The sequence below is a fragment of the Corticium candelabrum genome, chromosome 4 (assembly GCF_963422355.1).
Source record: "Corticium candelabrum chromosome 4, ooCorCand1.1, whole genome shotgun sequence".
NCBI lineage: Eukaryota > Metazoa > Porifera > Homoscleromorpha > Homosclerophorida > Plakinidae > Corticium > Corticium candelabrum.
The window spans coordinates 1,694,472-1,707,048 of record NC_085088.1 but is presented as its reverse complement, the minus strand read 5'-3'; the positions used below and the strand labels follow the sequence as shown (position 1 = coordinate 1,707,048).

Below are 12,577 nucleotides of genomic sequence, written 5' to 3'. Positions count from 1 at the left end.
AACTGTCTAATTTATAATAAAACATTTATTAGAATTTACGATAAATTTATTCGATAATTATTCCATTTTCAACTTAGCTTATACATTTTCGTCAAAACTGCGTCGTAACTATGCACTAACTGTATTTAACTTACGTATTAGCGCATCGTCTCTTCGTGTGACGTCCTTGCACCTCGCGCGCCTGATTGGAGCTTCGAGGCCAGAACACACCCACGCGTCAAAATGTCTCTCGAACGTTCTCTTCGCTAGACAAATGGATACGAGGAGCTCCTCTAATACGTCCGGTTCCTTTCAGTCTCAATCGTACTACCAGACCGTCTTATCGCAGTGCGAGAAGGTAGAGGCGAACGTGGCCGACGTGCAACATCACCTCTCCTCTTTCCTCGAGGCCATCAACGCAGCAGGACACTCTGGAGTGTTACTGGCCGATGCGTTGGTAAGACTGTTTTCCGAGACGCCGCTCTGGAGCGTTGCCGTTCATTATAAGGAAAAGGCCGAGTCATTGAGCGAGTTGGCGTCTCGCACGACCAGCCAGGTGTCGCAAGATGTCTCGTCGGTCCTACACAAGTACACACATCTCACGCCGGGCACCAAAGCGGCCGTCGACGGGCACCAGAAGAGCCTACGAGAGCTCGACTCGGCGCGCGAGAGAGTCGACGAGTTGGGCAGCTGTCGCGACGTCGAGCGAAGAAGGCGGGCCGAGACGCGATTCGAGCGCGCGACGGAACAATATGTGGCGGACGACGTGCGACTAGTGAAAGCCGTGCAGGACATTCACGACCAGAAGATGCAGGTAATCGTCGTTTATTTCATCGATTATTGTCACCGGAAGCATGCATTCGGGGAGGCTTTCGTTTCCAGGAATACTTGCACGCAGCCCTACAAAATCGATTTGGTGAACGTCATTTCCGGTTGTTGGCAATTTCAGATGCTAGGCCCGGCCCTCTTGACGCTGTTTCAGACGCAGGCGTCGTACTACTCGCAGTCGTTCGAGGTCTTGTCGGCGCTGGGAAAATATCGCGAGGTCGGCGACGTTTTTCGCGACTCGAAGGCGTCGAGTTGTGTGAAGAAGGCGACGGCGCAGTGGCTGGCTGCTGCACAGGTGGGCAGTCTTGTTACGTGATGGGGTCTGTCTGTGTGACGGTTTTGTGACTCAGGCTTATGCTTCTCTTCGGAAGAATTCGTTGAGTCACAACGACGTGCAGTGCATCTTGCTGTGTGCTCAAGGAAACGAAATACCCGATCATATGAAATCGAGCTTGAATAGCAAGATCGATCGATTACTGCAAGAGTATAAAAAGGAGTTGAGCAGAAATCCGTTGAAACAGTTTACATGTCTTGGTGGATTTCACCTGAATCCGAAAGGTATCGAGTTGGCACTTGAAGTAAGATCGTGTTATATCACAACTTGAGTGAAAATATTGATCGAGGATGGTGTCTGTCTGTGTACAGGGATGTTGCAGTGATTTAGAAGCTAAAGGAGCGGGTGGCTGGAAGGACGAGCTCGACAGTGAAGAGACGATGGCTCAAATATGTCGAGACACATCGAGAGTCGAGTACAGAATTGGTCAGTTGCATGTCACTGTGTGTCAATTTGGAGTAAAACGGCAATGAAATCATGCAGGTCAGCAATGGTTCGACACGGTACCTGCTGGAAAGGTTGCCGAGGGAGCCAAAGCAAAACTGGTAAGCTAAGTGTGCACTGGGCGAACTAAGAATCGGCAATTTGTGTTTTGTTCGTGTTGTGCTTGTGATAGAGAGCTATTAGTGAGATGGTAAAGACTATGGCTGTAACCCTTAATGTCGCACCTTCTCAGCTTGATGAGTTCTCGATGTGCGTTCTTAATGAAACTTGTTCGACTGTCGCAAATTGTGCCTCGAGAACTGTCGTTCAGCTGGTGTTCGGAGTTGCCAACCTGGTACATGATTTATTGCTCACAGAACGAACCTACCTGATGCATGGCATTTTCTAGGTACTTGTCAAGCCGAGCTCTGATCATTTCGATAATCGTCCCACTGTGATCACGTCTCAGCATGATGCCATTCAAATTGAAGTGTCGTCGTGTTGGTCTGATGGATTCGACCACTCGTCTACTCTTTTGTATTTTGACGATTTGTTCTATTTGCTATATAGGTGGCTCGTCGAGGACACCCCTACACTTTACCATATTCGTCCGAATGTCGACCCGTCGATGAGGCTGGGAGGTGTCGACGTCGTTTATCAACGCACCTTTAGTGTGTCCAACTGGCTGGCATCCAAGTGAGCTGTGTTTTACGCAATTCTCACATCATTTTCTCACAATGGTGTGATAAGGTAATGATGTAGGTTTTGCTTATTGTCACTTTGTGTGTTTTTGACGCGTTAGGGCCCAGCCTTTACCAATTGTCTGCGTCAGGTGGCAGCAGGATCTCTTGCCTCATAAATCGTCGACAGAAAGCGGCGGCACGGCAAGGAGTCTGAGAAACTCGATCAGTCGGGTTTCAATGAAATTCACTTCGAAGCTTAATCGATACAGCGAGAGGAGAAGCAGTGGAAGCTGGAAAGAAAACGTCTGTCCTCAACAGGCTACTTTTCAATCTTACGTTGATTTGGAGGAGACGGGAGAGAAGGCAGAGAACGCGCAGGCGCCAACTGATCAACCGGTACCTCCTCCGAGGCTAAGAGGTAGACACGACAGAACGGCGCTCGAAGTCGAGGACGAGAAGAGAGAATCGGAGAAAGACGATTCGACGTCACGTTCTGGTGAAACACGGGAGACGAACAGAGAGGAAGACGGTGAGACATTGCAATGGCGGTCGGATGTTGTGGAACCAATGAGAGACGCGGGGAGTGGCCAGATTACCGACAGTAATGGGAAGGTGACTGAAACGGGGCAGGACCGGGGTGATGAAAACACTCAACGCAACGGTCAGTTGCTCACTTGTTGTTGTTTGTTGCTTCCTGTTCGCTGGTAGAGACGCTTTATCGGTCGGTTGCGTTGGTTAACACTGTGCTTGTGTAGTCTAGTGTTAGTGTTGTAGTTTGGCTTTATTATTTTTTTGTGTAGACGACATGCAGAAGTTGACCGAGACTCATTTGGCTTCACCGGCTGAACTTCAAAGCGTCATCGACTTCTTGTCGGGTTACCCCATCTCTAATCGATCTCTCCAGCAGGCAGACGACGTCGGCACTGTGGCCAACGCTTCTGTGCCGTTCAACTACGAGTTCGATTCGGACCTGTTTGACGGCTTTATCCCGCCTCATCAATGGCCGCGCAGTTGCAGCGGTACAAGTAGCAACGGCCGGGCGTCGTTTAATAACGGGCGAAGCGGAAGTCTGGGGAGAAACCGTGGTAGCAGTTTGGGCCGTAGCAGCCGAGGTTCTGGGTGTTCGGATTGTCTGCAGGACGATGTCACTCCATATGGATATGACGTGATCTACGAGGCTGCTTGTCCTGGTGGAGGTCGCACCGTGGACGGTTGCTTGACAAATAATTATTGTCTTGCACAAAAGAGCAAACCCGTCGGCGAACGCTCAGATTTCACATCAGGATTTGACATGGTTCAGCAGGGTATCGATCCGGTTAGAATCCTGGCTCCACCTCATGATCATGGTTTACTGGTGAGCAATAGTGCCGATTTGGTGGCGAGCGCTAACAGGTGAGTGACTGAGATTAGCACTTACACAAACTTGCACGTCGCCACATGACAGGTCTGATTGCTTTCTGCTCTTGTTTGACAGTCGACAAAACACTTTAGCACTTCGTAGAACGCTTCCCAGCTTGAGCAAGCCGTCTCACCAGGGTCACACGGAGGTACAGATCTTGCGGCTGTCACGTTAAGGTATGTAACGAGTAGTTTTGGTAGGTCCTCAACCGGTCTCCCGCCACTTGGCCTCGAGGAAAATCAGCACCCTGGGCCAGTGCGTCAAGTGAACATTCCGAGTTGCAGCACACATTCTCGCCAAATAATGGTTACAATGTAATGCAGGGAAAAGGTAGAGACTCCAGTCAGTGTAACACGGGGGTTGCTAGTCCGAGGGCGTTTAGCTCGGACTCTAGCAGTCCATCTTCTTCTCCACCGTTGTCTCCTGGTAGGTCCATCCAGCAGCAACAGGGTGCAATGACGTATGCTACAACTGCGGCTCAGCCGCATTGGCGAAATAGAAACCAAGGAAGAAATCATTTTGCCAATCAACAGGTTTTTGGCGTAGGAGGCTCTCCGTATCTTCAAGATTGGGAGAGACAGTGGAACTTGCAACAAAAAAACCTCGACCGTATGCTTCAGTCTTGACTGCTGAGCTATAACTGACCGATGAACACGTGACGAGCAGGATTATTATGCATGTCTTCTTATACACTCTGTTTGTAGATCATAGATGTGACGTCGATTTGAAGCGTTGTGTTTGTAGAATATTGTATACCGAGTAGTTTGGTGAGACGCTGCAGGTCAGCATGAACCTAGAACTAGAGACTGTGCAGTATATACTATAGACTGGAATTAGAACAAAATTGTGAGTTTCATATTGCTCTTTCTTCTATTACAATCTTGTACTTCGTGGCGTATCAGTTTTGCAATGAATTGTCGTTTCTATATTGCAGCCGGTAACATGACGAGTGCTAGCTACGAAGGCCAAATAGCCAAATATTTATTTTTGTTTCGTCTGTCCAAAGAACTTCCTCTCAAAATGGCGTTGCTTTATTGACGTACTTCTGACAAACTCAAGACACATTTGACGATACTTTTCTGATAGTACTTAGTAGGAGAGGCTATATCTCCCTCGTAAAATCCCTAGAATGCATGCGCTGTATATATGGTACACTAAAAATTGGCTCTACAGACTCTACTTCTGGACAACAGCTGATTTTCGCTAAGTTCAGACGCGACCTCTGGCGTGCTCGTGCTTTGCCCGCTACCGTTCGTCCGAAATTGTAAAGATTAATTGGTTTCAACAAACCTCGCGCGTCACGATACAAACCCAGCACGATCACCCTACTCTCGCGTAGCCAGACCCTTTCCGCTATCATACTTCCGGCGACAAAGGGTCTGGTCAAATGCCTAGATACGACTCTGACACACTGACGTGAGATGTGACTGACTCTATAATCTGAATGATGTCTCACACACAGAATCCAACCAAAGTGGGCATCTGGCTCGAAAGTGGTAGATCGACTCTTTTAGCTAACCATTTGTTTCCCACGTATATAGCTAACTACGCGCACGTACGAATGTGCATGCATGTAAGAAGCTAGAGTTTGTGGTATGATGCAAATGTCTTGAGTCGCACACGTGACGCAGCAAATTGTAAATCAATCCGGGACCGCTGTTTCTTCTCTAGTTCTGTGTGCCCGGTTCGTACACGTGTACATGATCTCATTATGGGGTACGCGACGGCCGTCTGCACAACGGCAATGATGCTAAACTTGTTCTACGCGACGCTATTCGTCATAGGACAAGTAAGAACTAGAACGCTTCCAGATCAAATGACTAAAAAAGACCTACAGCGTCAATACCGGCGGGTATCACGTGCTTTGCTTGCTCAGGTTGGGGTAAACGTCGTTTTGCCGCTGTGGATTGCAGCTTCAACGACATGGGGCAACGGTACCGGTAGCTTTCTAGTGATCGCGAGTCCAGAAAACGACAGCAACTCGAGTGCGTGTCCAAACACAAGCAACGCGACTGGACCAGAACCGAAATCACTGGATAACTTTTTTGTCATGTCGTTTGCCAGTTTGTCGTTTGGCATCATATTCGGGCTCGTCACGCTCGGTATCATTCTGTTTGGTCGGCCCGGCACCATCGGTCGTACGGAGAGAAAGTTTCCTCACACCGACATGTTCTTGATCGGTTTCTGCAGCGCCGTCGTTGGCATTATGGTCGTCTTTGCCGCAACCGCGTCCAGAACGAGTCCCATGTTGCAGACCCTGTTGGGAAACTTCGTGATCCCCTTGACTGTTGTCGCCAGGTACTAGATTACAGTTTACAAATTGGTAACTATAAGTTAAGTTAAATTATTTGCTACGCAGGATATTTATTTTGAAGAAAAAACCGAATATTGTTCAAGGTCTTTCAGCTGCAGCCGTCTTCATGGCTCTGTTTCTCTGTCTTGTCCCGGATATCTTTGACCTAGACAAATCACGCTGCAGTCAGTCCAATGCATCTACGAGTTCCACTGGTGCTGCGCGTGTCCTGTGGCCTTTATGTTTCATGTTCGGATTTGTACGTCATTAAACATCAATTAATTAATAATTTTTGATTGCAAGTCTATTAGTTGATAAATGCATGTCGTTTAGGTGCCCGCTGCCATCATGAACGTACTAGGAGAAAAGATTTTGAAAAAGAGAGTTCGCAGCGGTAACGAAACTCGTCAGATCAATTTGTTTTACTTTTTGTTTTGGACTTCACTCTATCACGTGCTGACAGCAGCCGCTCTCTTTTGGGTCGACATCATTCCCGGATTTGGCACAGCACACGGTAGCATAACTGAATTTGGAAAAAGTAAATTTCTATTGTTAATATGTTGTACTCATGCAACCAGATCAGTCTGGTTCGTAAAGTCTCTCGTAACACCGGAAGCAAACCCTGCCCCAGACCATGCATCATGGTTGTCTAGACAGAAGACATGACTTAAGCAGAATTCGACTGGATCCAAGAATTACTGCTTTTGTATTACACACCCGGTAGTGCTGCAGGTTGTGATGGCCTGGAATAATGTCCAGCAGGCGTCACGTGGGTCTCAAAAGTGTGGGGCTCATCAATTGAACATGTGACGTCATAGAGAACGCGTAACATGTCAAAACTATAAAATGTTTAGGACTGTCTGATTCTCAAGAAACTCGAGATTAAATACAATAATGATTTAACTAACCACGCCCTCAAAAAGTGGGGCTAGCGCCTACCGTAGCCCGTAGTATACGTGACGCCTTGCTGGCACCGTGCATGCAATACCTGCGTGCCCTGTGCCCAACACCACTGGAACAACCAGTGCCCTACACCACTCCAACAACCAGTGTCCGACACTGTCATGCACATGCGGCTTACCCTCCGTCAACTTCTCAGCCTGTTATTATTACAATTAGTGTTGTTGTTGTTGTTTTGTGTTGTTGTTGTCGTTGTTGTTTTTGTTAAAGCGTGGGCCAAAAAATTGTTTTGCAGTTATTGGTATGGAATAAAATGCTTTTTTGGTTACGGTGGATGTGGTTACTCATCTGGCTTGAGAGGAAGTATCCTTGTTGGATTTTACGTTGTATCAAACATCGGAGGTGGACTTCTTCTGCGCTTCAGCGACGGTGCCACATTTACGGCAATAGTCAATGTAGGATACGAAAACGAGCTGATCCATACTTTGATTATCATTGACCTATGTGTTTGTTTAGTCTCTCACCACACCTCTCGCATTTCTCTTCTGGACATTGTTTCAAGATCCTTCTAGGGGACCGTTTAAGTGGAACCCACATGCAAATACGAGAACTTATTTTAGCTTGGGAGGTCTCGTCATCATTATACCTTTTACCTTTATCTACAATTATCGACGGTAAGATTTGCTACGTTTTAATTTAATTAAAGGATTGTTTGTATTGAATTTGTTTAAGTGTATATATATATATATATATATATATATATATATATATATATATATATATATATATATATATATATATATATATATATGTATGTATGTATGTATGTTTGTATGTATGTATGTATGTATGTATGTATGTATGTATGTATATACTATAGGGCGCGGAAGTCGACGGTTGATTCTTTGGATGAAGACAGGACTTCTCTAGTTAGCTCGAGTTCCCAGCATTTTTCTGGGCATCGCGTTAATCCCGGAGAGAAATTTTTTTCGTATCTAGATGACTGACTGAATCGATAGCAAAGTAAGGTCTTGATGCAGCATAATAAGAGTTCTGTTGCACGAAATGTTTGTTTGATTATGCTAGCGGTGTCGTGCGTGAGTATTTTGTTTATTGTCGTTCACGTAAAACCAAGATATAGACTAGTAGTCATGCAATCAGTGTACACACACACACACACACACACACACACACACACACACACACACACACACACACACACATACACACACACACACACACACACACACACACACACACACACACACACACACACACACAAACACAAACAAACAAACCAGCAAACAACCAAAGAAACCACCAGCAAAGAAACAGACAGACAGACAGACAGACAGACAGACAGACAAACAAGAAAGAAAACAAGCAAACACATTACAACCTTTCACACAATTACTATATAGGGTGATTGATTGTCGTGGTTTGGTACGTTCGTTGCTCGTATAGTAGCAACCGAACTTCGAGGAACAACTAGCTCGATACAATATCAAGTCGCAAACAACGTCGATATCGATCGTCATTCGTCATGAATTCAAACGAAAGAAGAAACACTCGCAGGTCAGCATACTTTTTATCTCACTTGACCAGATTGTATTCTAGGTTCAAGGAATCTCCATCCGACTTCTCATCTGTTTACTTAGGTTATAAGCAAACTAGCTACTCTATCTAGAAGCGCAAGAAGGCAAACAAAAGCTCTCATCTGGGGAACTGGGAAATCCCTTCAACTTCTTGGAATCTTAGCTTTGAGCTCCAAAACCGTATACATTTTACTTTAGGCGGACCCGTGTGCAAGAGTTACGCAACTGTAACGCATATGCATGTGCTGAATTCGAAGTACAGTCGCGTGTCACTTATCCAATGTTCACTTATCCGACACGCGGTTATCCGACAGGTCAAGCTTGTCACGTGGGTGATCACGCGGCTGGTCATGTACATCCACGTGCATGTCAGTTGTTTCTTGAAACAAGTTTGAGAGCGAGTTCAAGCGTTTCTTCTCGTTGTATTATACATTCATCTACATCTACATTCATTCTACCTACATTCAGTATACCTAGTGCGGAAAAAATGCCGTATACTAGAGTGATTAATTTCGAGCTAGCAGATGCATTCCGGTAGGTTTTATTTGCAAACATACTTTTTACGCTGTTCTGGTATAGAGACGTCATAAACGTTTGGCGGGTCTGATTGGTGATTCGTCCATTGTCTATGATTGCAATGTACGACTAGTGACTAGTCGCAAACTCCTCGGTGATTGGACCACACTAACAGCGTGGCACATTCGTGAGCGTGACAGACATAGTCGACCCACCAGTCGAGCCTTATTTATACATATATTGAGCAAAAATCCAATAGACTTGCATATGTGTTACAAAATCAATCAATTAATTAATTAATTAATTTGTCGATCGTAATCTATAGCTTAACTTTCTACTTGTATTGAAATCAAAGTACAGTAAGTAAATATCATCCAACCGTTGCTAAATTTCCTCATTCCACGACGTACTATGTATGGCACGTAATCCATAAGTAATCTGACGAAATCAAACATTTCCTAGATTATCATAATATTATTCAATAAGTATAATAAGCTACTTCTACAAAAATCAGTCGACGAAGTCCTAACTGCAATTTGTAGACATCATACCCTAGCTGCTTTCATCCATCTCCACGTCCTCATCTCTTCCAGATTCTGCAAAGCGTACCTGCTGTAAACGAGCGACGATTTCGCTAAATGATGGTCTCTCGTCAGGATTACCCGACCAGCATCGACGCATCAGATCGACGTAATTAGCTCGAGCGTCAATCTGTGGAAGAGTCGGTCGAACTCCAGACAAGACGGTATCCTTCACGTCTTCAATAAACTCGAACTCTCGGTCTTCGTATGGAACACGACGAGAAATAATTTCCCACATTACGATACCATAACTATCAAACATTCTATAACAATTCTATAGTTGTAAGATGATTTCTGATACTAGCCTACCTGTACACGTCTGCTGATGTCCCGTACGCTTCCTCTAAAAATATCTCCGGTGCTCTCCACAAAACGGCACCTGCATTACGTGACAGATCGCTGTGTGGTTGGAGAAGTGGCGTCATAAGATCTTCTGCTTCAAAGGCATTAGCGCGACGTCGTGCTACCGTTTGTCTAGCTCTTTGAGCCTTGACTAGCCTGGCTGCACCAAAATCGGCTACTTTTACTGTCCATTCTTCGCTCACTAACAGATTACTACTCTTCAAATCACGATGGATTCGTGGAGGTTGAAGACTGTGAAGAAACTCCATTCCTTTCGCTGCATCTAAACAGAATGTGATCTGTCGCATGTAATCAAGATAAATCGACTCATCGTGAAGAATAGCACTGAGAGCACCCCGCTGCATAAACTCCAACACCAAGAAAGGACATTCGTCTGCTGCAAATCTTCCTGCACCGACAAACAACACGATGTTGGCGTGACGAATGGAACGCATCAATAAGATCTCGCGTTCGAATTCTCTCTCCTGTCTGCCTGCTCGCATCACCATCTTTAGTTTCTTCACGGCCACGTTCATGTCCCGATATCGCGCTCGATAAACGTTTCCATAACTTCCCGGCGTCTCTCCGTCGATGCGTTCGATCAGCCTCAACTCTGATCCGTCGATTGTCCACACGCGTCCCATTTCCTCCACTTCCATCTCTCTCGCTCGTTTCATTCGTCTGTATTTGATCATTCTTTGCAGGAAGACCACGAGACACAATAGAATGAGCAAGACAGCTATTGCCACGACAGTGATGATGTAATAAGTAGGATACTGACATCGAGAACCCGTGTAACCGAATTCACACTGACAATGAGCAGCCCGCTGTCCTTCTCTCGTCACAACAAAACATGTTCCATGTCTACCACAATATCTTTCGTCACATAGACAACTAGTCATGTTGGTGGCGCCTTCTGCTTTCGTCGTCAAACCCGAAGGACACGGCGAACACGACGTAGAGCCGGCGACTGCAACTTTTCCTATCGGACACAGAGAGCAGTATTTGAGTGACCAGTTCTCAGAGTACCATCCGGCATGACAGCCTGGCCGCATGGCCGTCAAGACTCGTTCACCTTGATTTTCTATTGGTAGACGCACGTATCTGTACTTCTCGGTGGGCATTCTCAAACTACCAGACGCGTAGACGCTGTTATCGACTACGTGCAGACTGTCGACAGGAAAACTAAGATTGTCCGTTTGTTGGATCCACTCGTTGGAATCGAGAGAAAGCGTAACTACACTATCTGATCGATAATCAAAGTCTCCGTACTTTTCACTGACATTGTGACGAACCGCTAAAATTTTCCTTCCCAACACAGCCGCTTTGACTTTGCAGAAATTGATTGGATGAACGAGATAAAACATCATATCGTTGTGATTAGATGGTTGTACTTTATGCCATCGTCTTCCAATTAAATCAAAATACCACAAGTCATGGGAACACAAACTCTGAAAATTGCGCGATGATTTTACGTTGTGAATTTGTTGTACATTACTAACAATATACTCTAACAATACATCAGATCCTCCAATCATGAAAACCATTGAATCTACAACCAAAAGTGAATGTCCCAGCCTTGCCATAGGCACAGGAGTATTGGGGATGGGATCTATGCGAGTCCATCGTCCCGTCACTGACGAGTCGTCTCTCAACAAATCCAACATCCACACATCGTTAAGGAGCGAGCAGTTCCACGGAATTTTCATTATGTATTCATCAAAAAGGTTTCTTCCTTTTTTGAAAACAGATAGACCTGCTACAAGAATGTTGTACAATATTGTTGCAGTTGTGTTTCTATCGCATGTAAATCCTCCGATCATAACAATAGAACCGTTTCCAACGTCGACCATCGCAGGATACAGACGATAGGAAGGCGCGTTTACAGTATCAGCTTCGATCCATCGCCTTTGACGGATGAGAAAAACACAAACATTTGATGAAGGTACTGGAGCTTCCAAATCGCCTTCAAAGCGTTCCCTACAAAACCATCCTGTCTTTTTACGGCACAAATTAACATATTTTCTAGTCCCGTATGCGACCACGTAAGTGTTGTTAAAACTCGCGACCGCCGTGTACCGAAAGCATGAAAAAGGACCAACGTTAGAATACTGCCACCACGTGTTGCTTTTCAAATCCAATTGCCATTGCGTATAAACTAAAGAGTTTCCCGAAAAAACATTAAAATACGGCGCTATCCTACTCATCCAATAAGATATTATATGAGATACAATATTAACATTGCCGGGAAGCCTATTTTTAACAGACATATTTTCCAATTTCCTTTTGTTAGATTTATAAATTAACATTTTCATGTAATACGAAAAAATACCCGCAGAAAATCCAAACTCGTCTGTAGCGAGTGGTTGAAGAACGGGTATAAAGAGACTGCCTCCTACTTGACATGAATACAGATAGGTCCACGGTTGGTCAATAGGAGGATTCTCTCTCGGTAAAGAACTCAGCTGCCATACGGATGTATTGCCTACAAACATCAGATACCACACTCTCGTTTCAGATAGATCTTGATCTCGCTCAACGCCGCTAAACACAAAAACGCCATAACTTGTAGAGACGGCCGACAATCCCATCGTGGATTGCTCGGGAGTAGACGTAGAGTTGCTTGATACGGAACGCGCTTCAATCCATTTCCTTGCTGTCAAATCTAGTCTATACACCTCACTTCCCATCACATGAAGAATTT

General features: G+C 45.2%; 3 protein-coding genes across 6 annotated transcripts; 2 read left to right on the top strand and 1 right to left on the bottom strand.

Moving 5' to 3' along the window:
• Window positions 1–106: 106 nt before the first annotated feature.
• Window positions 107–4,560, top strand: LOC134178618 (granule associated Rac and RHOG effector protein 1-like). Of its 4 annotated transcripts, none has more exons than XM_062645499.1 (11): window positions 111–1,102; window positions 1,158–1,385; window positions 1,453–1,567; window positions 1,625–1,686; window positions 1,758–1,919; window positions 1,974–2,068; window positions 2,135–2,260; window positions 2,367–2,908; window positions 3,048–3,639; window positions 3,722–3,794; window positions 3,847–4,560. In XM_062645499.1, exons 1-11 carry the CDS (start codon window positions 254–256, stop codon window positions 4,270–4,272), a joined length of 3,270 nt encoding a protein of 1,089 aa, XP_062501483.1. In that variant the 5' UTR covers window positions 111–253; the 3' UTR covers window positions 4,273–4,560. The 4 variants fall into 4 exon arrangements, with proteins under 4 accessions (XP_062501484.1, XP_062501482.1, XP_062501483.1 ...); XM_062645501.1 differs by having other exon boundaries at window positions 112–793; window positions 929–1,102; window positions 1,974–2,260; XM_062645500.1 differs by having other exon boundaries at window positions 107–1,102; window positions 1,974–2,260; window positions 2,367–2,776.
• Window positions 4,561–5,333: 773 nt separating this feature from the next.
• Window positions 5,334–7,907, top strand: LOC134178956 (uncharacterized). Its single transcript, XM_062645867.1, has 7 exons — window positions 5,334–5,435; window positions 5,523–5,944; window positions 6,006–6,198; window positions 6,273–6,477; window positions 7,135–7,294; window positions 7,356–7,513; window positions 7,720–7,907. Exons 1-5 carry the CDS (start codon window positions 5,358–5,360, stop codon window positions 7,149–7,151), a joined length of 915 nt encoding a protein of 304 aa, XP_062501851.1. The 5' UTR covers window positions 5,334–5,357; the 3' UTR covers window positions 7,152–7,294; window positions 7,356–7,513; window positions 7,720–7,907.
• A 1,343-nt stretch (window positions 7,908–9,250) lies between these two features.
• Window positions 9,251–10,639, bottom strand: LOC134179002 (uncharacterized). The gene is made up of 2 exons (XM_062645913.1): window positions 9,841–10,639; window positions 9,251–9,782 (listed from the first exon to the last, which is right to left on the bottom strand). Exons 1-2 carry the CDS (start codon window positions 10,566–10,568, stop codon window positions 9,503–9,505), a joined length of 1,008 nt encoding a protein of 335 aa, XP_062501897.1. The 5' UTR covers window positions 10,569–10,639; the 3' UTR covers window positions 9,251–9,502.
• Window positions 10,640–12,577: the final 1,938 nt, after the last annotated feature.

What these genes read in the sequence shown, in the direction of transcription:
- LOC134178618 (XM_062645498.1), top strand. Translation starts at nt 254, where the DNA reads ATGGATACGAGGAGCTCCTCTAATACGTCCGGTTCCTTTCAGTCTCAA. An exon ending in GAGAGTCGAGTACAGAATTG is followed by an intron (nt 1,568 to 1,624) that starts GTCAGTTGCATG and finishes GAAATCATGCAG; the next exon opens with GTCAGCAATGGTTCGACACG. An exon ending in TTGGTGGCGAGCGCTAACAG is followed by an intron (nt 3,640 to 3,721) that starts GTGAGTGACTGA and finishes CTTGTTTGACAG; the next exon opens with TCGACAAAACACTTTAGCAC.
- LOC134178956 (XM_062645867.1), top strand. Translation starts at nt 5,358, where the DNA reads ATGGGGTACGCGACGGCCGTCTGCACAACGGCAATGATGCTAAACTTG. An exon ending in CGCTATTCGTCATAGGACAA is followed by an intron (nt 5,436 to 5,522) that starts GTAAGAACTAGA and finishes TTGCTTGCTCAG; the next exon opens with GTTGGGGTAAACGTCGTTTT. An exon ending in CCCTTGACTGTTGTCGCCAG is followed by an intron (nt 5,945 to 6,005) that starts GTACTAGATTAC and finishes TTTGCTACGCAG; the next exon opens with GATATTTATTTTGAAGAAAA.
- LOC134179002 (XM_062645913.1), bottom strand. Translation starts at nt 10,568, where the DNA reads ATGATCAAATACAGACGAATGAAACGAGCGAGAGAGATGGAAGTGGAG. An exon ending in ACATCAGCAGACGTGTACAG is followed by an intron (nt 9,783 to 9,840) that starts GTAGGCTAGTAT and finishes AATGTTTGATAG; the next exon opens with TTATGGTATCGTAATGTGGG.